The 25,069-nt window shown below is 51.6% G+C and overlaps 9 protein-coding genes across 9 annotated transcripts; 5 read left to right on the forward strand and 4 right to left on the reverse strand.

The window, feature by feature from the left end:
* Positions 1-149: 149 nt before the first annotated feature.
* On the forward strand, positions 150-965 carry N7532_006786 (complex I NDUFA12 subunit family protein; the record flags this gene model as incomplete). Its single annotated transcript, XM_056619280.1, has 7 exons — positions 150-200; positions 257-277; positions 362-368; positions 434-514; positions 583-646; positions 717-854; positions 917-965. 7 exons carry the CDS (start codon positions 150-152, stop codon positions 963-965), a joined length of 411 nt encoding a protein of 136 aa, XP_056475439.1.
* Positions 966-1,778: 813 nt separating this feature from the next.
* N7532_006787 (uncharacterized protein) lies at positions 1,779-5,509 on the reverse strand (the record flags this gene model as incomplete). The annotated part of the gene is made up of 4 exons (XM_056619281.1): positions 1,779-4,167; positions 4,262-4,847; positions 4,907-5,423; positions 5,504-5,509. The coding sequence occupies 4 exons, from the start codon at positions 5,507-5,509 to the stop codon at positions 1,779-1,781; spliced, it is 3,498 nt and encodes a 1,165-aa protein (XP_056475440.1).
* A 310-nt stretch (positions 5,510-5,819) lies between these two features.
* On the forward strand, positions 5,820-8,223 carry N7532_006788 (RIX1/PELP1 family protein; the record flags this gene model as incomplete). The annotated part of the gene is made up of 2 exons (XM_056619282.1): positions 5,820-6,152; positions 6,223-8,223. The coding sequence occupies 2 exons, from the start codon at positions 5,820-5,822 to the stop codon at positions 8,221-8,223; spliced, it is 2,334 nt and encodes a 777-aa protein (XP_056475441.1).
* A 315-nt stretch (positions 8,224-8,538) lies between these two features.
* On the reverse strand, positions 8,539-10,008 carry N7532_006789 (wax synthase family protein; the record flags this gene model as incomplete). Its single annotated transcript, XM_056619283.1, has 1 exon — positions 8,539-10,008. The coding sequence occupies one exon, from the start codon at positions 10,006-10,008 to the stop codon at positions 8,539-8,541; it is 1,470 nt and encodes a 489-aa protein (XP_056475442.1).
* Positions 10,009-10,478: 470 nt separating this feature from the next.
* Positions 10,479-13,435, forward strand: N7532_006790 (DEAD/DEAH box helicase; the record flags this gene model as incomplete). The annotated part of the gene is made up of 4 exons (XM_056619284.1): positions 10,479-10,755; positions 10,815-10,924; positions 10,982-11,059; positions 11,114-13,435. 4 exons carry the CDS (start codon positions 10,479-10,481, stop codon positions 13,433-13,435), a joined length of 2,787 nt encoding a protein of 928 aa, XP_056475443.1.
* A 2,027-nt stretch (positions 13,436-15,462) lies between these two features.
* Positions 15,463-17,059, forward strand: N7532_006791 (uncharacterized protein; the record flags this gene model as incomplete). The annotated part of the gene is made up of 3 exons (XM_056619285.1): positions 15,463-15,588; positions 15,667-15,928; positions 15,984-17,059. The coding sequence occupies 3 exons, from the start codon at positions 15,463-15,465 to the stop codon at positions 17,057-17,059; spliced, it is 1,464 nt and encodes a 487-aa protein (XP_056475444.1).
* Positions 17,060-17,598: 539 nt separating this feature from the next.
* N7532_006792 (DEAD/DEAH box helicase) lies at positions 17,599-19,983 on the reverse strand (the record flags this gene model as incomplete). Its single annotated transcript, XM_056619286.1, has 1 exon — positions 17,599-19,983. One exon carries the CDS (start codon positions 19,981-19,983, stop codon positions 17,599-17,601), a length of 2,385 nt encoding a protein of 794 aa, XP_056475445.1.
* Positions 19,984-20,027: 44 nt separating this feature from the next.
* On the reverse strand, positions 20,028-22,757 carry N7532_006793 (uncharacterized protein; the record flags this gene model as incomplete). Its single annotated transcript, XM_056619287.1, has 1 exon — positions 20,028-22,757. One exon carries the CDS (start codon positions 22,755-22,757, stop codon positions 20,028-20,030), a length of 2,730 nt encoding a protein of 909 aa, XP_056475446.1.
* A 515-nt stretch (positions 22,758-23,272) lies between these two features.
* N7532_006794 (glutathione synthase) lies at positions 23,273-24,877 on the forward strand (the record flags this gene model as incomplete). Its single annotated transcript, XM_056619288.1, has 2 exons — positions 23,273-23,574; positions 23,635-24,877. The coding sequence occupies 2 exons, from the start codon at positions 23,273-23,275 to the stop codon at positions 24,875-24,877; spliced, it is 1,545 nt and encodes a 514-aa protein (XP_056475447.1).
* Positions 24,878-25,069: the final 192 nt, after the last annotated feature.

The following is a 25,069-nucleotide window of genomic DNA, read 5'->3' on the forward strand; positions in this document are numbered from 1 at the left end:
CCAGAAAGTCCGCCAAGTCCGCAGAGCTGGAGGTTTCTGAATCAGGAAGGTGGATGCAAACATGACAAACACAGCGACTTCGTTCCTCACTTCCTTCCATCGCTGCCGGGCAACGTTGAACCACTTCTTCTCCCGTTGCACCCCCCACGATGTCGACTATTACGCGTACTCTGCGCAACCTCCGCCGGGTCGGCGTGAAGGTTTGTCGTCCGCTATCTTTTCTGCGCCAAAACCCAATGCTAACAGGCTGCCACAGGATTATTTCCATCAGATGCTGGTATGATTGACGCCGCGAGCCCTGGGAGACAAGCAGGATACCACGGACAAGAGACTGACCAGACGAACTGTTTGATTTTCACAGTACATCGGTATGTTGCTCCATTGTGGGATTTGCCTTGGGAGTGGTGCTTTACTAATTCGCGCAATCTCATAGGTGATACCAAGGCCGGTACTCTGATCGGAACCGACCGTTTCGGCAACAAGTACTACGAGAACATGACCGAGGAGCTGCCCCGTAAGAACTACATTCAACCACATACAATCGACAGTCGCAGGAAATACTGAATGGTTGACTGCATATAGTCCGAACACGATGGGTTGACTACAAGGAGCATGAATACATGCCCTGCCAGATTGAGCCTGGCTGGTAAGCTCCGCTCGAACGAATCTCCGTGCCCAGGGAGAGAGGCCATGATCAGAACTGACTAGGACTTTAGGCACGCCTGGATCTCTTACATGGTGGACGCTCCCCCAACCGCCGACAAGATCCTCCAGTCGGGCCACCGCACCTGGGAGATCCCCGAGCACCGTCCCAACCTCACTCTCAGCCGCGCTGCTTTCAAGACCTACTCTACGTACGTTCAACCTACGTAAAGCCTGGGAGTCATGTTTTTTTGGAGACTAACCTCGCTTATAGCACCCGCCCCAAGTACTCCGCTTGGACTCCTGTCGCTGCCCCGCGGTAAATCAATCGACCAAATGGGACGTTTGAGGAGGTGAATACAAATTTGGAAATCTGATTAGAATCCGTTTTCTTCTTTAAAACCTTTGGAGCTCGGCATAAGGGCTATATACCAAGGGATGTACATAACGTTTGCTACTACTAGTTGGTTTTGCAAGAGACAATTCTGAAAATCTCCTGAGGTTACTTCTACCACATACCATGACGTTCTCTGATATTCAACTAGAAACTTGGTCAACCACGGTACCACATGCCATCAGATGCCATCTTCACTGTGGTCTTGCCCTTTTGGATGCGACATCTTACCTAGCTACCTACTTTGTAGCTGATTACTTACCCGGTCATCCATCTAATCATCTACCTGTTCATCTACCCAGTCACCTGAATAATCATCTGCATGCTCACCTACTCAGTATAGTGTACTGATGCCTCGCGAGTCGAGGCGAATAAATGGGCTTTCACATGGTTCAAGTTTTTATGCTGAGCAGAAAGTCTGTTCTTCTACCCTAGGGTAATATACTCGGACAGTTAAAAGCCCAGTCCGATTGTGAAGAACTGATAGATGCCTAAAAATACAAAGACGAGTTGTGGTCACACTGAATACCAGTCTTTTTGGAAATTGTTTGCATTTTTGAAGTTCGCTGGCAACCATGTCCGTTTGGCCATACTATTAGGTCCTAATCCGGTGCTATCGACATGGTATCTCAATTGTTGAAGGTGATGAAAGGGGAAATCCAGAAACCAGCAGGGGGAAGATCAAGTAGATACAAGAATATATTATAAAAACAAACGCGCATTTTCAAAACCTTAACCCTTTTCAGAGAACATAAAGACCCGATCCGATATTCGACCAGTGACGAATAGGTCGGCGGTCTTCAAGTTCAATACACCACCATAGAACCTCCTTGAGTTTCTCGGTTTGCTCGCCAGCCTCGTAGGCTCGCGACAGTGCGAACCATGCATCAGAGTTATCCCATGAGCTGCCCAATTTGGTCAGCGCAGATAGGAGACCATAGGCGCGATCACGAGCCGCAAGACGATGGAGGTGCTTAGGCTCAACATCGTGAGCAGAGACAGCGGCCTCAGATTTCGAGCGCTTGTCGTCATTGGTGAGTTTCAATTCATCGGTCGACACGGCCTTGGCGGATTTCAATTTGGGCAGCTCAGAAAGTAGCGAAATACGCGAAGCGTCAAGGTCGATATCGGCGTTCGTGGGCTCAAGGGGAAGCGTCTGGTCCCACACGTCCAGGAGAAGGTTTGCGAGTGCGATAGTCGCTGTGGGGTGGTCGGGGAATCGCAAAAGAGCATCTTCGAATTGCTTAATAGCCTGGTGAGGCTTCGATTGAGCCTGGTATAGAAGGCCTTGCTCAGCGTAGACGTCAGCCCAAAGCTCCTCCGAGCTCTTGGCATTACCCCAACCACGCTTGCTGAAAGAGCACGCTGAAGATTCGTGAGATGAGGCAACGATTTCGACTCGAGCAGCTTGCTTGCCAGCTTCCTCGCATGCCTCACGAGCATCATCAAATAATGAGGCCCGACGGTACAATCCGGCAATTATGAGCCAGATCTTAACAAGCAAGCCGAGAGCATGCTTGTTGGACTGAAGGGTGGAAAATTTGGTGATAGCGTTGGTGGGGGAGTCGAATCGACGAGAATTTGGAAGACGAGTATCTTGAACAGGTGGTTGGCGCTCATGGCCAGCCGGAGCCGGCTGCTGCTTATGATGAATGTTATGCGCGATAGGCTGTAGAGGCTGCTTGCCACTCGGTGAAGGCGCCGGGGAGACAGGCGATGCGTTTCCAGAAACCGCAATGCCAACCATGTCCGGAGATTCCATTCCGCTTGGCAGCGGCGGATGCACCTGCTCTCTGGGCTTCTCCTGTCTGCTGTGGAAACTGCTACTGCGCTTTCTTAGCCTCTTCGAGTCCGATCGAACAAGAGAAGATTGTTGCTCTTGTTGGCTCTCATGGTCTTCATCGGTGATATGGATGGCAGGCGCATCGTTCCCAGTGCTGTGGCCATTGGGGATTGGTGGCACCGCGGGAGCTCCAGCTGTCTGATCAGCTCGACGGTCCGGCAGCTGGGATGATCTGTTTCGACTGAAGATACTGCTTCTGAAGCTCTTGGTTGTACCTGCAGAACTCTTTGGAGGCACAAGGTTGTCCGGTTTCGCTTTCGTGCCCCCGTTATCAAGATTCAGGTCACTAAACAAAGAGCTGAAAAGACTCAATAACTGTTCAGTTTGGTTGACAGCAGCTTCGGGGCCCTCCAGGAGCTCAACGAAGGCAAGCTGCGTGATGCGAGTTTGAAGAATGCGTTCCTTTTCGCGGCCCGACAATCGACTGAGAAGCGATCGCTTAGGGCCATTAGACCCATGGTCCTTGCAGTGTGAATGTCTCGAAGAACGTCGCTCGCGGCTGCTCTTTGGGAAGATCTCCGATGGAAATTGCTCAAAAGCTGCTTCGCACGAACGCTCAGCGATATCGAATTCTTGCTTTGCACTGAGTAGCAGTGCAAGCAGATGCCAAAGCGGCACAAGATCGCGTTCTTGGGCAAGATCCTCGGTGCTAGGTGAGTCGTTTGACGTAAGGGCCGACTTGACATAGCTAATTGCAGTATCGAGGTCTCTGTTTTCAGCAAGCACCAAAGACAGCGTGTAGAGAGAGGCATAGCTCAATTGATTTCCCAGCTCCGGAGCCACGCTCTTCTCCAAATAATCGATCGCTTCTCCCCGAATCAAGTCCCGAGATTCATTCTGTGCAGTATAATTTGCCCAATTGGCAAGTCCAATACCAACAGATCGATAAGCCATGGCAAGCACGGATGACGGGATGTCCGCAAAGTCGGGGGTACTGGGTCCCTGAGACAGCAGCAACTTGCCATTAGCTTGGCCATTCGCTCGGTTCGTCTCGTGCTTCTCGATGTATTCTCTGATGAGTTCCGTCAAATTCTTGGCCTTCTCGGCCTCTTCGAAGGAACCGAGGCAGGTCAGAAGAGTGACACCCTCGGAAAGAGTCTGCAAGAGGATCTCATCCTTTTCCAATTCGCCATACTCGGCCGCCTTCTCTGCTCTTTCCTTGGCAGCGGTGACGATCTCGATGTAAGACTCCAGAGCCTGGATTGCGAGATCAAAGTCGGCCAACGCCGAGTGAACATGGAACAGTCGTCTTAGAATCAAATGGGAGTGGTAGGTCTTGGTTGCTGCCCTGTATAGGATCTAGATAGAGTGTCAGTGGTTGGATGAGGAATGTCAATCATTACTGCTTACATCCAAAACATTCCTGCCCACGGCATTCTGACCCCCCTTCGCCGAGGTCCTGATCCTGCCAGTGGGGTCCACAAAGCACTTCCCAGTTGCTGATTACCTGTTCCACCCACTCCTCGACTTGGGAATTGTTGGAACTGGCGGTGGGGAATTTGACCTCCCGGAGGAGGTTGTTCTCACAAATCGATTCAATGCGGCGCAGTTCACTAGCAAGCTGGGGGCGCTCGGGAATGGCTTCGATGGGAGGCGTGTAGATCAGGTCGTCCTGAAGGACAGTCGTCAGAAAACCATAGTAGGCTTTCCAGATCACAGGGCGCGAGAGTGCTCCTGAGTTGTCTGCGAAGGCGGCCTTGTTGGGGGCATTTCCCTGTTTGACGGCGGGAAGAGCAGCCCACAGTCGAAATAGTCGGAGCGCAATCTCCACATGTCTGGGATCGGAGTATGGGGTGTTGTTTGTGGCTGCTTCGGTCGCAATCAAGGCACCTCTTCCCATCATAGTTTCGGACCAGCTTAGGAACTGCTGGTTGGACGTAGCAAGCTGTCCTTTTTCGAGCCACAGAGCTAAGGAGGCGAACGTCTCCAGAATCTCCTCAACAGGAGCTACTGCTGACTGGGCGGAACCTATAACTGTGGTCAGCGAGTCGGTCTTTCAATATGACCAGATTATAAACACAGCATACCCTTCAGATAGCATCCTTTGACCAGGCAGACCTCGGTCCATGGGGACAGAGTCTGCCCATCGGCTGTCAAGGTATCGACCGTCGCAGTGAAGTCCTTTGGAAGGCGCGCAGCTGCCAGTCCTGGCTCGTTGAGGGTCCAATGGATCCATCCAAGGCAGACCTGTGCCTGGAGGATCTCCTGCAAGGTTCCATCGTTGTTCTCGATCGTCGTCAGCAAGGCCGGAATCAATTCGGGAAGATGAGGCGTCGTAGTAGAATCGGTGGCCGGCCTTTGCTGTAGAAATGCAACCACTCGAGTCTCCGCTGTTGCGGTTTGGATGACACCTGGAGGAGAGATCACCCTTGTTAGCTTCCGCCGGTGCGTGTGGGATAACGAATCAATCGCAAACATACAGGTTCGCTGAGGCGCATGTTTGGTGACCTTGCGAATCAATTCAGGCACTTCGTCCCATTTACCCTGGGCCCGCGCCTGGTCCAAGGACGCGATGTAGCGTTGTCCCTTCTCGGCATTACCTCCCTACTCGCACGTGTCAGTATAGCTCGGAGAGAGACGAAGAAAAGAGTCGCTGAGACGACATTGAGAGTTCACCAACTTACCGCCATGGTTCAGGAGGAGTGCTAAGAATGCGCGGAGGGAGGTGTAGAAGGACAGAAGGCCATGCGCAGTCCAGCGCGGCATCATCAGGCCCAAGAATGATCGCCCAGGGGTGTGGAGTGCTGGTAACGCCGTAACCGTAATTTACGGCCTCGGCTTCATGTGGCCCAAGCTTTTGGTTTTGGACGGTTGGTTCCGCCCGAAAAAAATTACCGATAAGAACCTTCCCTCTTCTACAACGATCTTCCTCGCCGACGGTCCTGCTTTCGTGTCTTGCAAAGCCTGTGAGAACCGTTTGGAAGCTTTGCACCGGTTGCAATGGCGTCCACAACATTGCGTGCGGTCACACACCGCCTGACCACTACGCCCGTTGAGCAATTGCCTTCGATAGCTTCGTTTCTTGCAACCTCGTTGAATGATTGCGCCGAGCTTCTGTCGGCACCGCAGAATCAGAAACCGGGCAAAACAGACTCGGACAATGCTGTTCAGATCCACAAGTTGAAGACTCGCCTGGCTAGTCTGTTGCAGGATCGCAGCGTCGAAGGACGATGGACGGCCGTCGTCTTGGTGAAGGCAACTGTCGAGGCAGGCCAATGGGAGATTTTGCGGGGATACGAGCCCATTGTTCGCAGCTTGATTGGTATCCTGGCGGTATGAATTGTCCTATAAGCAGTTTGAGATTCAATCTGCTCAGTTGACTAACTTTGATCGGTGTTGATAGAAGCCGGATCCTATCTCCACGAGAAAGATGTGTATTATTACCTTGACTCGCATTTTCCACCTCACCTACCAGTATCCGACTCTTGTCCGTGAAATCACAACTCCGCACCTGCCTGGGTTTGTCACTGCTGCCTTGAACCTTGTTTCAACCCTCGCCAAGCTGCCCTCAGGCTCCAGCCGCAAACCCAAACCGAATTCGCCGTTCATGGAGATTGTACTTCATGCGATTTTGGAATTGATTCCTCGCCACCCTACAATCTTCCGTCCCTTTGGTTCGCAGCTTCGTTCGTTGCTCACAGAGATTCTTGGTGTTGCTCCGCCCATGTTCTACCCGGAGCCGGTGGTTGATGTCGCGGAGCAGTTGTTTGCATCTTTGTACAAATGCGCGCCCAAAGACAAATCTGGCTCTGGCTGGTCCGATGATTGCCGCTCAACTATACTGTCTCTTCATCGGGCGGTTGATCATGTGTTCCGCGCTGTGGTGGAACAGTGGGAATCTGTTGATGCGTCCCTAATTCCGACAAGAATCAGTTACACCAAAGAAGTGGGCGATGGAAGCGCGGACCATCTGGGTCTGCCCAGGTGGGAAGGTATCCATAACGGAACTGATAGGATCCTCTCACTTCTGAGGATCCTCGCTGGCTTCATCTCCATGCCATCTGCCTCCGGCATCGCCATTCCCTTAGGATCAATCCTCGATCTGACCTCGCGGCTTACCTCGGTGGTCGTTCCGGCAAATGGGGAAGCCTCCGGGGCACGGGCTAACCCTCAGATTGGACGGGAGGAGCGAGAGCAGCTCTGGACGGAATTGCCTCGGATCCACATTGCTGTGATGGAGTTGCTTGCGCAAGTTGTCGGCGTGCTTGAAAACAGCACTACGTCCATCACCCAATCCATCTTGGATCAAGCCACCTGGGTTTTCCGAAACGAAAAATTCAGTAAAGATGTTCGCTTGGCCACTTATGGACTACTTCAGCCCCTCGTGTCATTGAACGGGCCGGCAATGACGAAGCAGACCATGGCTTCCATCTCCAATGTCCTTCGCTCTTGCTGCCATGATATCCTACCTTTGTCTGGAGACTCCGTCTCGCAATTCAAGCCTCAAGCGGATTCCAAATCGAAATCGAAGGCCGGCCCTGGCACAACCAATGCAGACTCATTTCTGAACCCCAACCTCCAGAACAACCGGCAGTCTCCTGAAAGCTCGAACTATCCCGGAGGAGCAGCTTCCGGGCTCCTTCGTGCTGCGCTCTCGTCTGTTCCCTCTGAGCTTCTCACGGCCTCAGTCCGGGCTGAGATTGACCGTGCCATCATCCTGACTGCCGACAAGGATGCGATGCTTGCCAGTGTCCTCAACCCGATTCCAGCGTTTAAGGGTCGTGGGGCCGGTGCTAGCATCGTTCCCTTCTTGGCCCGGAGCTACTCCGATCAAATGGAAATTGAAGCTCTGATCCGTCCTAGGATGCCAGTTCTCATGACTGTTCCGGAGCTTGACACGTATGCCGCAAATGAGGAGGGAGAGGCTGATGAGGCCGAAGAAATTGCTGAAGAAGCGTATAATACAGTACCGGCAACCGCAGGTTTCTTGAAGGCCCCTGAAGCCGAGCCTCAACAGCCCGAACCTACGCCAGCCGCGCCATCTGTTCACAAACGGACCTACGCCGAGGAGTCTACCCTTCAGTCATCAGGATTCGCCTCGATACCTGAACAAAAGCCAACTCAAACCAAGAAGGCACGATTTGAAGATAGTGCCTCTGCGACTGCTTCCCAGCCACCCGTCACTGTCACTCAGATGACTAGCTCCTCAACCCTGCCTGTGCATTATGAGGCATCGAGTGCACCCAAGCAGCCGCAGTTCGAAACTCAAGTTTCAACTGTTTCGACTTCATCGCAACCTACCGCACAACTTTCTGTTGACGATAGCGACGATGAGCTGCCCACCTTGAACATGGATCCTGATACAGAGGATGAAGACGATGACGATATCACAATGGAAGGGTAGGCGATTATATATATTCAACCTCCCTGTGACATGGCCTTAGGGAGAGTCGTCCGCCACACTACATTATTCAGCTCCATTATAATCCTGGATAGCGTCTTTGAATACATATTTTCGAGAATTGTATATGATACAACATTGTGAAGTCATATTTTGATGTCCTGCATACAGGAAAATAGTATATAGCGCCGAAACACCAGACAAAAGTTCAACGCTGAATGTATGTGATGTAATGTGCCATAATGTGATTCAGTCTTTGGACTTATATTGAAACGTGTTTATACTCAAATCTAAGTGCGTTTATACGAGCAGTCTAGTCTATATAACCCGATACCCACCTGATGTGGACTGAAACCAAGGTTCCTTCCACACCCAGAAATCATTTCCAGTAACAAACCCGAGCGGCGAGGCCGGTATAGGCTGCACGAGCCACAACCCACCTCTCGCGAAGTCATCAGCGATCCAAGCTCCGGAGAAAAGCAACCAGGAGAAAGTCAACGCAATATTTGCCGTTCTTCGAAGCCACTTCGGAGTGTTGGAAAGAGGTAGCTTCGGAAAAACGATGGTTTTGAAGATGTATTCGCCGATTACGGCAACGCTTTGCATCGCAAAGAAAAGAAACGGACCGGAAAGAGGCTTGGTCTCGGGGAGCTGGGTGTAACTCCCACATGCGTGAATGAATCCGCTTAAAAAAAACGCAACTATAACATGAACACAGCGCTCCACTGGCTTTCTCCTCACCGAGTTGGGCAAAAAGTTCAGAATCCAATTGGCAGTGACAGTGAAACCGTTGCGGAAAAGCTGGTGCCACCAGCGACCCCAACAGCCAGCTAACCCATGGTCTGCAATAGGTTCGCAGAAAAACCCAAAGCTATCAGCATATAGCCAAGATGCATCGAGAGGCGCAGCTGTCAGGCTTCTGGATGCATTGGGGAAGGCCATGCTTAACCCGAGAAAAACAATAGGATTGAAGGAAGTGACGAAGTTGAGTGCCACATAGACACCCATGGCGCTGAGGAAGACACGATAAAAGCGATTGGCCAGGGGAATGGACTCGAGGTAGGAGAATGGAAATGGTGGTAGTGAATCAGCCGTGGCCGTTCCACGGAAATAAGGATCTCGCATCATGACCACCTTGAGTGTATCCAGCAAAAGGTAGGAGATCAGGCAGGTGCGAAAAGCTTGTTTGAGACGTGCTTTTGAACTTGGATATGTGGCATCATCCTCTGCTTGGAACTTGTCGGAGGTGAAACCAGCATGGAGTTCATGGTGAACTGACCGAGGGAGAGGACCCAAGTGAGGAGCTCGCCAATTCCATTCAGGCCCTCGCAGATTGAACAATAAGCCTGCGCACCATTCAAGGCGATGCGAGAACCTGTGTGGATAAGACTGCCAGTGGAATCTGGCGCCTTGCTCATCCTTCCTTTTTCCAGTTGTTGCAGGACCTCTTTCGATTCTCCGGCAATCTTGTTCGATGTCGGTAAACACAAGTAATCCAGCACTCGAGACCAGCCACCAAGCGGTCATAAGTCCGATCATGTAACCATTTCCGCCAAGAATGGCTCGATGAGATCTGAGAGCCTGCCATGCAAGCCCCAGGCTCAGGGCAAAGATAGATGGGCGGACATAACGGGCAGAGTGGCGAGGTATCAACAAGCCAATCAGCGGCAGAAGATTCAGGAGAACAAGGTGATGGACTAGTATCGGCTTGTAGACGCCTTCTATCAACAGCGATTCTAGCTGCCGTTCACGAAATCTGACTAGTTCCTCATAGTGGAGGTCCGCCATATGTAGGGTGGTTTGGTGGAAGGGCCACTGATACCACACTGGCGAGGGCTCCGCTGGCGGCGGGAGGCCGTAGTTAGGGTTGCCTTATTGTTCTAGGGAGGCGCTAACAAGATATGCAGTTGGATCATCAAAATCACTGGTTCTGCTCGACGGGGATTGAGCGCCCGTAGATGTTCGACGGCAAAGAGAGCGAACTGAGGGACAGCTGGCCGGTGCCCCTCGAAATGTGTGCAGGTGCTTTTTCTTTTCTTTTTCTGACGAGGCGAGTTCAGCAAGCGTTCAACATCACGTGATAGCGCGCGTGTTCGCGGCTGGCGTCGATTCCATATTGGGACTAGCGCATGTCGTAATGCTCGAGCCAGGAGAACATGGGGAACATGTCCGGCCGCAGTCAGTCACCTTTCACTTCTTTCTGCCACACGCTCTTTTTTCAATCAAGGCTACATTCTCCAAAGGACGAGATTTTTATTATGGCCCGACCGAAACGCAAGGCCAATGCGGGACCTCTAACTGTGGATGGACTAGAAGAAAGTGCAAATCGCGCGTCTAAGACTAGCCGAACGGCAGAAACCACAACTCCATCCAATGCTTCCCTGGGTCAGAGGTTCGGTGAAACGACGGAATACATCCCTCTGAATCAGCTCCCTCAAGTAGTTGGTGCCGAAGAAGAGGATGCGGAGGCCACTGAGGTTGCTCAGGGTAGCGAAGATGCCGATGATGCTGCAACATCGAACTTTGTACATTACGGTACATTAAGTCTCCTCTCATGTATCCTTTGATAAATAAAGTGCTAACGAGCTTGCCAGGAAGTTTTAAAACCACGATTGTGGGAGTGCGTTACTACCGAGGGCGTGCTACCCGCGGTGAACATGTCATCTTGAGACGGGAGCCTCAGAACAAGTACGACAGGAACGCCGTGAGTAGCCGAATATTTATCCTTGCGCTTGTAACTTGCTGATTCGAATCTTCCCAGATCTGCGTCGAGAATGTGATGCGGTGTCAAATTGGCCATATCGGCCGGGGAGTAGCCGCAAAGCTTGCGAAATACATGGTCAGCTCCGCTGGATCTCCAACCCCATACTTCATATGCTCACCGATATAGTAGGACCCCCATGAGATTGTTATCGAAGCTGTGCTCACTGGCACGATCGGAAGCTTTACTTGCCCTATCATGCTGAAGCTCTACGGGACTGCTGATCCGGACAAGGCCGAAGAGCTCCAGATGCGCTTGAAAGTGGATGGTCTTCTGGCTCACGAGATCGATGTAGCAGAACGTGAGCGGAAGAAGCAACAACAGGAGCAAAGAAGGCAACAAGAGGCGGCCGCTACGCATGCTCGTGCCCTGGCTCTCGGCCAAGCGGCGCAGGGTTGGCAGACCAATGATGATCCGACCTTTTCCAATCTTTCAGCCCCAGAAGGTACAGGCAAGAGTGAGGACAGCCTGGAAGACTTGATGGACCAAAGCAAAGTTTTCAATCCCAGGGAAATTGGCCGCGTTGTGGAGACTTTTGGTCAGAAGGAAGACGACCTGGCGAAAATGCCAATGGCAGACTCGCCGGAGACTCTTGCCACCACGTTGCTTCCATATCAACGCCAGGGCTTGAAGTGGATGATTAGCCGCGAGTCGCCCGTTTTCCCTGCTCCGGGCTCGGATGCCATTGTGCAACTATGGAAACATGACAAATCCAGTTATCTCAATATCGCAACAAACTTTTCCACTACTACAGAGCCGCCTTTGGCAAGTGGTGGTATTCTAGCTGACGACATGGGACTGGGTAAAACCCTACAGACCATCGCTTTGATCCTGGCCAACCCCACCCCTCGAACTCCCAGCTCTAGCAAGACTACTTTGATCATTTCTCCTGTCGGTGTGATGAGCAACTGGCGGAACCAAATCCAAGACCACACCCGCCCTGAAACAGCGCCGAAAGTTTTCATTTATCACGGAACTGGGAAGAAAGAAGCAAAGAACCTGGCCAACTACGATGTTGTGATCACAAGCTACGGCGCCCTTCACATGGAATTCAACCCACAGGCTAATAAACCACCAGCAAAGGGCATCTTTTCCCTTCACTGGCGCCGTGTGGTCCTAGACGAAGGTCACACCATTCGTAACCCACGAAGCAAGGCATCCCTTGCGGCGTCGGGCTTGCGTGCGGATTCGCGTTGGACATTGACTGGAACACCCATCATCAACAACCTCAAGGATTTATACTCGCAAGTTCGCTTCTTGAAGCTGTCCGGAGGATTAGAAGATCTCGGGGTGTTCAACAGTGTCTTGATTCGACCTCTGACTAGTCGCGATCCCGAGGCTCGCCTGCTACTTGAGGCACTCATGGCAACGATCTGTCTTCGGCGCACCAAGAGCATGAAATTCGTGGATATCCGACTTCCGGAGATGACATCTCGTATTCTTCGCGTCAAGTTCCATGACCATGAGCAGAAGAAATACGATGCCCTCCAACAGGAGGCCAAGGGTGCCTTGCTCCAGTTCAAGGATAACCAAGGGTCGTATTCGAATCTCCTCGAAGTACTCCTACGCATGCGCCAGGTTTGCAATCATTGGGGGCTATGCAAGGACCGCATTGAGACGCTCATGAAAACTCTCGAGGAGAACAAGGTCGTGCCTCTTACTACGGAGAACGTCAAAGCTCTACAGGATTTGCTTCAGCTCGCAATTGAGAGCCAAGAGATCTGTGCCATCTGCTTGGATAACCTCGAAGAGCCTGTTATCACTGCGTGCGCCCACTCCTTCTGCAGTGGTTGCATCAAAGAAACAATCATTCGCCAGCACAAATGCCCGCTCTGCCGAGCCGAAATCAAAGATGAATCGGTGTTGGTTTTTCCCGTGGTCGATCTGGGCGAAGATCCTTCAACAGCGGTCGCGGATGCCAGCAAGCCAAGTTCCAAGATCGAGGCGCTCATGAAGGTTCTCACAGCGAAGGGCCAAGCCGAAAACACGAAAACAGTCGTGTTCTCACAGTGGACTTCTTTCTTGACGCTCATCGAACCCCAGCTTGAGCAGCGCAGTATCAAATTCGCACGGGTGGATGGCAGCATGCAGTCTATCAAACGCGACAACTCCATCAACATGTTCTCCAACGACCCCTCTTGCACTGTTCTTCTTGCGAGTCTGAACGTGTGCAGTGTTGGTCTCAACCTGGTTGCCGGCAATCAAGTTATTCTCTGTGATTCGTGGTGGGCACCGGCCATCGAGGATCAGGCCATCGATCGAGTTTATCGCCTCGGGCAGAACCGGGAGACGACCGTGTGGCGGCTTGTCATGGAAGATACCATTGAGGAGCGCGTGATTCACGTCCAGGAGCGCAAGCGAGCGCTCATGCAGGCTGCGTTCCGTGAGACTGGTAGGAGAAAGGCCGAGGATAGGACGCAGCGAGTGGCGGATCTTGAAACCCTCTTGGAGTGAACTTCGGCCTTTGTACATTTATCTACCAAATAGAAGATACCATGTAGTTTCTACTCGTTGAAGGGATGCTGAGGGATTATTGACTAAGTCATCTAGTTTTTTAAATAGCTCCTGAATGAAATACTGATCTTATTCTCAGGCGATTGAATTTTGGAATGAATACTGAGTTGCAATTGAAGACTGGAGAAGCAAGTGCGTGGTTGTACGTCAACAAAGCAAGGGCCGCACGCTTTGACTGATTTACTCTCGAAGAGAGGGGCAAGGGACAGCTCGATACTTGCGAGTGTACCCATCATTGATTATTGTCAGTTACTCAACGCGAGTCTACTTTCTTCGAGAATGTTTCTAGAGCACATCAGGTTACCTAATCACCCCGGTCGTCCAGACCGCAGGCTCGTTGCTGCATTAGGCTTTTGTGGCGCTCCCATTCCAATGTTTATTCCGCGGGTCCAGAACAGGGAACGCAGTAACCGGCCCGGGCTGCATTGAAGGGCACAGTCCCTGAGAAAAAGAAAAAAAAGCCCATACAAGTACCCCAAGAGACCAAGCCATGCAACGGGGCGCTGATGTCGACTTCCTCCGCACGCCGAGAGGTTGGCGGCTCTCGCCCCTGAAAAGGATTAGCAAACAAAACCAGATATCGCTGGGCATTAGCCAATTGATAGACTACACCGACTCGCCAGCCAGAACCACATCTGCTTTGTGGCGTGATCAGCCATGGGGCAGATCTCGAGAGGCGTGCAAACTAACCCCTAGCCCGACCCGGGCCGGGTGAGGGTAAAATTGCCCAGATCTGCGCCTTTTTTGGAGCACTAGTTGCACCAGTACCACGCGATTCACGGCTGATTGACATTCTGCATCATCAACGATGTCATGCAGCTGCCGACTAGGTGCCTGATTCTGACGAGTCCTGATTTCCGAGATACTGGTATGGTTTGATGAGATGAGGACACGGGCACGCTTACGCAATGATGGTCACCACCGGGTCTATCACCCGGAGTCAGGTCGGTTGCATCGCCGGTGCTCTCCAGGTGCATTGGGCATCCTCGCCTCTCGGGGGCGGTGTCTCAGTTGCTAAAATGGTATCACCTTCCTTCATGAAGCCTTGACCACTGCGCGCATCCACGCCTTTCCAGTGCCATGGCTGCGAAGATGTCAGGATTCCTCTCACACGGCCTATGTTGTCCTATGATACGGGCCGTGGCAAACGGCGGAAGAGGCAGGCTTCTCCGTGGTAGGTCATGCCTATCGAAGGCAGGAAGCCGGACCAACCGGGTGTGCAGCGGCTGAAGGAGCCCATGTGTTGTAGCAGCCCGTAAAAGTGGAGGCGACCTTCCGGAAAGATGCTAGCCGGGGATGGTAGTGTCGTAGGCCGGTGGAACTTGCCCAAACAACTGCGGGATTTTAGGGGGGCGACCGACGTAATGTGAGAGGCTCCCCACACTCAAAAAAGTGGGTTGGACGGATTGACGGTTCGAATGCGGGGAGCAGCGGAATCTGGGGGAGCACGATGACCCGCAGCCACTTGGCAGTGTTGGGAACGGACTGGGGAAGTAGTAGGATGAAAGCGAGCAGAAAAAAGCAGAAAGAAATCAAGCAACGGGGAGGAAAGTATGCAAACGCCGCCGCTGAACCAAGCGCGCTGATTAGGCTGGTAAAACCAAGATAAGCCTTATCTTTTGCCTCTGTGTCGATTGTGGCGGGACCGCGATAACGACTAGGGTTAGGTAAGACAACCTTGCCGCCCCGTTAGGCTTAGTGCAGTTTTCGCCGGTGAGTACCTGGGTTGAATTGGGCACAGCCTCCCATTCCGAGGGGTACCCCATCAACAGCCGCCCCTGACGGCCAAGATTCAGCCAAGATGGGGTGGCTAATTTGGGCCTAGCCCGTCTTGGGGTCAACCGTGGAAAAGTACATAAAGTGGGAAGCACATAAAGTGACACCAGCGCCCTTCGAATCTCAGCTCCATTCTTATTTTCTTTTCCTCTGTACTTTGTACGACCTTGACTCGGACTCTATGCCTCACCATGTATGATGAGAAGAATTCTGACAAATCCCTCGAGCGAGTCCCGTCCCAGAACGGCGACGTCGTGGAGGGCGCACATGATGCTGTCTTTGGAGAAATTACTGGCGAGGGCCCAAACTACCGCAATGTACGAGGACCTGACCTTTCTTCCCTGGTTTATTCCAAACCTGCGCAGCCAACTAACATGTTTGTTATATACGTATAGGTCGGCTGGCTCGGAACTGCGGTCCTCATGATGAAAACCCAGATCGGTTTGGGTGTCCTCTCCATCCCCGTCGCCTTCGATGCTCTCGGTGTCGTACCAGGTGTTATCTGTCTGATTGTCATCGCCGGAATCACCACATGGTCCGATTTTATCGTCGGTAGCTTCAAACTGCGGCATCGGGAGGTGTATGGTATCGATGATGTGGGATATTTGCTGTGTGGAGTTCCGGGACGGATTGTTCTCGGAACTGCATTCTGTCTCTGTAAGTCATCGCATGGAACCAACACTTGGAGCACACTTTCTAACCTCTTTGATAGGGTGGATTTTTGTGGCTGGCTCTGGAATGCTGGGCATCTCCATCGGGCTGAATGCCGTGAGTGATCACGCAACTTGTACCGCGGTCTACGTTGCAATTGCTTTCATTGTTTCATTTGTCCTGGGTAGCATCCAGACCCTGGGACGTATCTCATGGATTGCCTGGCTGGGCCTGTTCTGCATCCTTACTTCGAGTATGTTTCCAAGTGCCCTTTCCTTCACTTGGCTTTCCGTCGCCGTTGCAGAACCACAATCTAACCCTCGACATCTAGTTCTCATCGTGACTGTCGCCGTGGGCATTCAAGACCGCCCAGCCGCCGCACCCAAGGACACTGTCTGGGTTCCAGACTACAAGATCGCTAACAACCCCTCCTTCACCGATGCCATCTCCGCCATTTGCACCCTCGTTTTCGCTTATGCCGGTACCCCGGCATTCTTCTCCCTTGCGTCGGAGATGCGCGAGCCTCGCCATTTCAACAGATCCCTCATCATCTGCCAGTCGGTTGTCACGGGATTCTACCTTGCCATCGGTGTGGTGATTTACTATTACTGCGGCTCCTATGTCTCGTCTCCCGCTCTTGGCTCGGGTGGACCCGTAGTGAAGAAGGTCAGCTACGGGTTTGCGCTTCCGGGCCTGCTGGCGAGTACATTGCTCTTCATCCACATTACGGGCAAGTATCTCTTCGTCCGCATCCTCCAAGGATCTCGCCACCTTTCGTCAAATACCATGACACACTGGGTGGTCTGGATCGGATGTACCTTTGGCGTCGGCTTGATCTCATATATCATTGCCAGTGCCATTCCGGTGTTCAGTGATCTTGTCTCCCTTGTCGGTGCTTTGCTTGGTACCCCCATGTGCTTCCAGCCCATGGGTGGCATGTGGCTGTATGACAACTGGAGCAGGAGCAAGAGGTCGCTCACATGGTACCTGATGGTCGCCTGGTGCGTCTTCGTCATCGTGGCTGGAACCTTTTTGATGATCGGAGGAACCTACGGGTCTGTTATGCTCATCATTAAGAGCTATCAGGAGTCGGGTGGTTCGGCTGCCTGGTCATGCGCTGATAACTCAACTAGCTAGTTTAGTATTGATGAGAATATGATTGTACGGTTCGGAGTCTGCTTTCTGAATGTTCCTATCATAGACCCGTGGACGTATGCTCTGTGATAGTGATATATAATCGAACTCATCGACAACAACATCATGATACCTAGGTATGTGAGATTCTCACACTATACCACGACTAGTAAAAACATTACGCATGTGTAGAATTTTTGGTGAATCGAATATATTGACATGTATTCACCTAGCTAGGTCCACTGCATAGAGTGACTGCGAGATTCATTACCATTGTAGGAATCTGCATTACCTGACATAGCCATCTCACGTGGAGCTTGATGTGGCCTACGTTGAAAGTCAATGTGACAAGGGGTATCGTACATTGTAAACAGACAAATCACAATAAAGGACAAAGTAGAACATCTCGAAGGTGATGACGAGGGGAAATATCAACGAACATGCTCTGCTACCTTCGCACCTAAGCGTTCGGCGAGGCTTCCTGCATTTCATCATCGCTGATAGATAAGAGTTTGGTTTCGTCACCATAGTTTGAAGCCGGTTCACCAATTGCAGGCGGCGGGATCGTCAAAGATGTCGGGGAGTTGAACACTGATATGGCCGGTAAGCATCACTGAGTGTGGGGTTACTGAAATTGTGAGGGGTAACATACCAGAAGAAGTCAAATCAATGACTGGAATGGGTGAATTTGGAGCCCTTGCCGAATCACCCGCAGTATGCACAGGCGGAAGGGGGCCGGGTTGCCGACCTGACTGATGCTCTAGATCCACCGAGGCGTGAGTCTGCTGCAGGAAAAATGAACTCGGAGTGTACCCTACTACGCCACCCGTTGCCGAAGAGCTAGCAGCGAGAGGGATCGAGCTTGGCATATATCGAGCTAACGCTGGTGGACGGGACGGGCTGCTGGAGTGAGGCGGATTTTGAGCAAGCGTCAATGGAAGGGGCGGACCTCCAGCGTGAGGTTGGGATACCAATGCGGACGTCCCTCGGAACATCCCCAATTCTTGCAACGCTGGTGGAAGGGCCGGTCCTCCGGAGAGGTGTTGAGAGACCACTGCAGATGTCCCCTGCAGCAGCGCCATTTGTTGCTGGGACATTTGTTTGAGGGCATCTTCTCGCTTTTTCATCTCAGCGGCGTATTTTTGAGGATCGTCCCGTTTGAGGCGCTCTAGCATGAGTTGATTGGCGACGTGGCGCTTCTCAGCTTCTGTGAGATTCCCCTTTTCGTCATCCCGGATGTGCGAGAAAGAAACATTCACAATGCTGCCATTCCGAATCAGCTTGTCTAGGATCATGTCAAGTACAAGCGGGTCCGTGCCTTGAATCCCATTAAAGTTACCTCGTACAACATTTTTCACTGGGTGAAGGAGCGTCCTGTTTTCCTTCCGGGCCTCAGGCGCGGGGGTCTTTTTATCAACCACGCGGACTGCAAGCTGCCTCTTGTACTGTGCCTTATTGAACAGACTATCCTCATAGGTTCCGGCCGAGATGAATCGGTAGACAAAAACAGGTTTCGTCTGGCCCAGTCGGTATGCTCGCCCAACGGCTTGTTCTTCATGAACGGGATTGAATTGAAAGTCAAAGATAACCACGCGATTGGCTCCAAACATATTGAGACCTAGGCCACCAGCTTTGGTGGAGATCAAGAGCACATGCTGTTTTGGGTCGGTGTTGAAGCTTTTCGTGGCGGCTTGGCGGTTGATCCCTGGCACTGCTCCATCGATACGCTGAAATCCACATTTATATTCTTTCAGCACCTGTTCAATGTAGTTCATGGTCGGAATGCTTTGAGTGAAAACAAGAACTTTATCCCCAGCCTCTTTTGACTTCTTGATGATCTTGATGAGTACCCGGACACGATGGGAATGATCTTTTGCTGAAAGTCGGTCGATCTTGTCAAACAACACATCGAGATCTGAAACCAAGGTGGTTGGAAGCTGAGCATCCTCCATTGCATGAGGTAAATGGGATTCAGCATCTTCGGCTGCTTGGATGCGGTTGTTGAGCTTTTCTCGGAACGGATAAGGATGATTGCAGCAAAGCTGCAGGAGGGCTAGCCAAGAATACAAAGCCCTATTGATATGACTCTCGCCGCGCTGGACTTGAGACACGAACAGGTTGTAGGCCTCCTCTTGTATTTTTGTGAGAGGCACTTGAATGAGATATTCGGTTTTGGGAGGCAGATCCCCTTCAATCACTGAAGTGTCCGCTCGAAGAACTTTCGGCTGCAGGATTCCATCGAGAATTTTCAATGCACAAAGGCTCTCTCTCTGCTGCTGGGGACTGCTGTCGAGGTAAGACCCAGATTGAATAGGCTCCAGAAACTTTTCCTTGAATTTCGAGAGACTCTCCAGGTAGCCTGGGGCAACCCAGTCGACCATTTGGAAGTACTCTAAAAGGTTGTTTGCCAGAGGTGACCCAGTCAAGGCGATGCGACTCATGGTCTTGAACCCCGCTGCGGCCTGAGAAATAGCACTTTTCTCGTTTTTGATCTTGTGTGCCTCGTCGGCAACGACGATGTTCGGCCCGTCCAACAAAGCTTCTCTCAGCATTCTATGCTCTTCATCCGACAACCATTCCCTTGCTGATCCTGTTCTGGTTGACGTGTTCATGACAAACTGGCGGAACATCTCGTAACTCATTACGAGAACACCACCGTCTTTCATCCAAGCGCTGATATTGACCATTCGCTCATCAACCCCTTTGTACGTGTTGCGTGCTACGACCAGTCTGATTGGGCCTAAAAAGCTCAAGACATCACGAGGAGTCCACATGGCGAATTCGTCGCCCCAGTTCGGGACCATGGCAGAAGGGCATAAGACAATAGTCTGAGAGCGATGGAACTTTTCGGGGATCTGTTTCCGTATCTCGGGGTTTTCTGAGTTGACAGCAGCGGCAATTGTGACTAGAACTGAAATACTGTGCATGAGTTAGCCATCAAACATTCTCTTCTCGAAAAAATTATATTTGGTCAATATAGGGCCACGTACACTTGCATTGTCTTTCCGAGACCCATGACATGGGCAAGCAAACAGCCTTGCGCTCTTTCGGGCTCCATCAACTCCCGCCACATGAACTGAATACCCGCAAGCTGATGGGGTTTGACAAGCTTACCAATATCCCTGTGCAAATAGATAACTGGATCTTTCAAGGTCACGGCTTGCTTATGAGGATCGTGGTTGCTCAGGCCTCGTTCTATTAAGTCCTTTCGCAAAGCATCTTGCCTGTCTTGTCTCAACTTTGCTTCTTTCTGCATCCCACTCAGATATCTTGGTGCGAATTTCGTCTTTGGTTTTTTGGCAGAGATTGAGGTAGCAGGTCTGTTGCGAGAGCTTGAGTCTCTGGGATTTGACACGATGGAAGGGATGGGAGATATACCACTAGTAGTCAATGAGGACTTCGGCTTCCGCACGCGCCAGTTATCATAGGCGGAGAATAACCTTCTCAGTGTATCCAGAAATTCGGGAAACCTGGACTCGAACTCGCTCGATTCAAGCGCATCAATTGTCCCTTGAAGGTGCAGCGGATTGATGCCTTGACTCTGCAAGAACATACAGTGATACCAAGAAAGGTAGAGCGCTCCCAGGCGGAGTATTGTCATTGACTCAGCCTCATCTCTGTCCTCTAGGTGCCATTTGTTTTGCTGCATGGCCATCAAAGCCTCATGGACATTATCGGCGAGGTGAGCTGGCAAATAATCTTCCAGGTGTTTCATGATCTGGCCGGGTTCGTGGGTCTGGAGTCCGGTTATAGTCCAGGCCAGCAGATGAAGACGGTTCTGGGATGCCGCAAGGTCTGCAGGTTCTGCACGGGAGACAATGTCGAACAATGCCGGGTCAACGTCCATGTGAAGTACCGTATCGTGGGGCTCGGGGACCCTATTTATGTCATTGACAGGGCAGGGCGTCGAATCGCCAGGGTCGTGGCTTTTATTCTCCCCAAAGATCGGCGCTATTTCGTCGGGGTATGGGGGTCGTGTCCCTAACAGCTTGAGCTTTTGCATGGGTGGGTTTAGCTTCGAAGTTGGCAGACAGTCAAGATGGGCTGTCTTTGTCGAACTTACCCGTGAAACCGCATTCAAGGGCGGGGTCGAAATCTCCAAATCCTCTTCCTTGGCTGGGTTGGATGTCTCCGGCTGAGTAGAATCTGCATCAGATGCACTTTCGTCTTCTTGTGATTTATCTCCGAAATGGACCCGTCGCTTCTTCCGAGGAGAAGCAGACGAAGACGACTCCAAAGAGAAGGGCAGTCTCGCAAGAAACGCTTGGTGCTTTGCATTTCCAACGTCATCGTCGCCTTCGATAGGCATGCTTTCGTCTTCATCGTTTTCGATTCCGTTAGAAGCGATCTCCTCTCCGCTGTCCGGATCTGACTCGGATGTCAGACTTTCATCCTCTTGGGGACGAGGCCTCTCCTTCCTTGTACGAGGAGTTTTTGGCGGCGGCTGAGCTGGATCTGGGCATTGGTCGCACTCCAAGGTTGCAAGGTTCCATTTCTCGAGGCACATGTTATGTATGGTAGGATCAAGGTTTGCACATGCTTTGAGAAACGAAGCGCTGTCGTGGTAGTCAACCTCTAAAAGCGCTTTCTGGAGTTTGCCCATGCGTGTCTCGAGTGAGGCGATACTTTGGGCGAGATCCTGCTTGTCTTGTGCGCGAGTGCCAAGTCTCTCAGATTCCAGCCACATTGGCCGAGCCTTGTGCAGTATCTTAGGTAAACGAGTCTCCTCCCAGCGCGCATTTCCCGCGGTAACATGCTGCGATATCAGGAGCAGACGCTCCTCCCGCGAAAGGCTGGGGAGTGCTGGTTGTTCGCCCGCGTTTGACTGGGTCCGAGCTTCCTCGCGGTCCCTTTCTTCATCTTCAATCTCCTCCAGGGTCGAATCATCGTACTCTCCTTCAGATCCAGAATCCCCATAGACAGGCAGAAGGTCGGAACCTTCACCACCGGGTGGATACCTCTTAAGCAGTTGTTGGTAGAAATCCCCTTCGAGTGTGGAAGCCAAGGGCTTTGACATCCCTTCATATTTTGCTTGTTCAACGCCAGTTATACCGGGAGCCGTGGAGATAGGTGCGCTCGATGTGCCTTTGTCCGTCTCCGTTGTCACGGCAGCGCCCTTGGGTGCAGGGACCTGGTCGGTTCTCGATGCCTGGTGTTCCGTTACCGAAGAAGGTTGTTCCTGAGATGTACTTGTAGATTCATTCAAGGCCGTACATGTTCCACTTGTGCTGATTAGCTGAGGTCGAATTCGGCGTTTCGCTTGCGGGCTCCTCGGAGTTTCTTTTGTGTTAGGTGTTTGAGGGGGATAAGTGCCTGGTGCCTGAGCAGTGGGTCCGAGCGACATAGCCATTGGAGTGGGAGAATCTCTCTCCTCTGTAGAGACTACCAATGTACTTTGCTGGAATTGGGCATTCTTGGCTTGATACTTCGCAGATCGGCTCCGCAACCACTCAACAGCTTTCATAATACCAGATCGATGACCCAAGGGTTTGATTCCCAGCTCGTCTCTCAGAGAGTCCTTGTCAAGCTCCTCGAGTAGAATTTCGCCGGTGATGTAGTTCTCGTGAAGTGCTTTTGCGAAGTCGTCGAGTTTAGGATAAGGAACGTTCGAGGCCTCGGCCCATGGGCGAGACTCCGAGGTGCAAAGGACTTTCACAACCTCCTCAACATCCCAATCTGCAGGGTCTGTGAGAGGGTCCATTTTCGTTCGTGAGGGAGGGCCTGTTCGTGTCAATGGATATTTCTAGCTTCTGAACGTCGCTGTGTCATTCTCACCAATGCCGGCCCCCCAACACACAGAATGTAAGACTTAGGTCCGGTTCGTTCGTGAAGGTTCAAAGCTTTTGCGGGATAATAAAGTGGGAATAGCAGATATCTTGCAAGGCGAACGCGTCGAAGATTCGAGGATGGAGGATTTGCTGAGGAAAGTGAGGAAAGTACAAACAAAACGATCTAGATCCCTGAAGCTCTTGTAAATACTGCCTGGCGGTAACCGCTACAGCAGGCGGTTGAGTAGGCGGTGGAATAGGCGGTCCTTTCTGCGCCACATGTGATCCTTCCTGAAAAATAGAAGGCGGTGAATATGCGCGGGGCATAGAAGCTGACAAATCACTCGTGGGCTCCCCGCGAATGGTGGGATTTATTCGATGTCGAGAGCCAGATTGAACTCTTGCTTTCCTCAGGCGTTCATACAGCAGGACAGACCTTCAATCCATAATGACCGACTCAATATTTTCCGAATATCCGCCGGGTTTATCCCAAGCCCAACAAGAATACCTAGTGACGACAATCAAGGACTGGGCGATCCAGAACGGTCTTGCAGTGCGGCCGCCTCCAGCTGCGATTCCTGATGGCACAGATCTTCACCGAGTTCTAGCTACAAATGCTCCCGTGACCCTTTTCCCCAGTCCATTCCCGGCTGTTTGCTTTGAAGAGGCCAAGGCCCTACAGACTGTTTATAACCAACTCTATGCGACAATTACTTGCAACGAGGAATGGCTAGGAAGGGTCATTGAAGAGTAAGGTTACCTGTCATCCCTGGTGAAAAGCCTTCCACTAAATATAGCCGTTGCTCTCAGTCTGATCGACGTGGACGACTTCGTTGCAAACCTTTGGAAAACACATCTGGAGGTAAAGAAGGAAGGCTACGTCCAACCGCTATCCTTGGGTCTTTTTCGATCCGACTACATGGCGCATGTCACGCCTGGAAGTACACCATCACTAAAACAAGTGGAATTCAACACGATATCTTCATCTTTTGGAGGACTATCTGCACTGGTGCGCACGTTGCATGCGGAGCTCTTGATGTCCCCTCCCGGGTTTCCAATTAGCTACCCGCCACATCATCTCTTCGAATCCAATATCCCACCAGAGAACAATGCCGTTGAAACTCTCTCCGGTGGACTAGCCGCGGCCCATACAGCCTATGGCATGTCCAAATCGACACCGGCGCTCCCGTTGTGTGTTCTTTTCGTAGTCCAAGATGGAGAACGGAACATATTCGACCAGCTGGCACTCTCGAAACACCTCACTCAAGTTCACAAGATTCCTGTCTTTCGCTTGCCGAGCAACAGAATCTTGAATGACACACTCATTCCCAGCTCGAACTCTTCTCGGCCATTAATCTATCACCCTCCCCACTCCCCAGGGTCAGCATTCGAGGTGACCACGGTGTATCTACGAGCATACTATGCCCCCGATGAGTACAAGTCCAGTAAAGATTGGACAGCTCGCGTTCATCTGGAGCGCTCTGCTGCTATCAAGTGCCCGACAGTACTTAATCAACTCTCCGGCTGCAAAAAGATTCAGCAAGTTTTAGCCGAGCCTACAGGGCCTGACCACCTCTCCAGCTTTATGAGCGGCAGTGATCCTGCTGTCGTTGCCAGGCTGCGAGAAACGTTTGCGCCTCAATATGACCTGTCGTCAGATGGCCGGGGCCGAGAACTAGCACTCAACCCCGAGACCGCCATGAAGCATGTCCTCAAACCACAACGGGAAGGTGGTGGGAATAATATCTACAAGTCTGAGATTCCAGATTTCTTGCGTTCGATTCCCGAAAAGGATTGGAAGGGCTGGGTGTTGATGGAACTGATCAACCCGGCGCCCAATGCTGAAAATGTTGCTTTGCGCAACGATGGGGAGGTCCTCCGGGGCAAGGTCATTTCTGAGCTAGGCGTCTATGGCACTATTTTGTGGGATAGTACTGGAAAGGCTCTTCACAATGATCAAGGCGGGTGGCTGCTGCGGACCAAAGGCCAAGAGGTCAACGAAGGTGGTGTGGCTGCTGGCTTCTCGAGTTTGGATAGCATACTTCTCTACTAGGATCTTAGACGCGATAGACTATTATAATATTCGATACTCTTGGCTAGAACATATGCTACTGGAAAGTTCGATTTATCTACCCAAGTATATAGGTTGTTTCTTATTTCGCAAATGTGATTGACTTGTGAGCGTTAGCAGGTTTAGGCATCCGATCCTCCTACTCGAATGATATTCCTTTCAAGCCGTGATTGT

Source organism: Penicillium argentinense (genome assembly GCF_028826775.1).
Source record: "Penicillium argentinense strain IBT 30761 chromosome Unknown utg000005l_segment0_segment0, whole genome shotgun sequence".
Classification (NCBI taxonomy): Eukaryota; Fungi; Ascomycota; class Eurotiomycetes; order Eurotiales; family Aspergillaceae; genus Penicillium; species Penicillium argentinense.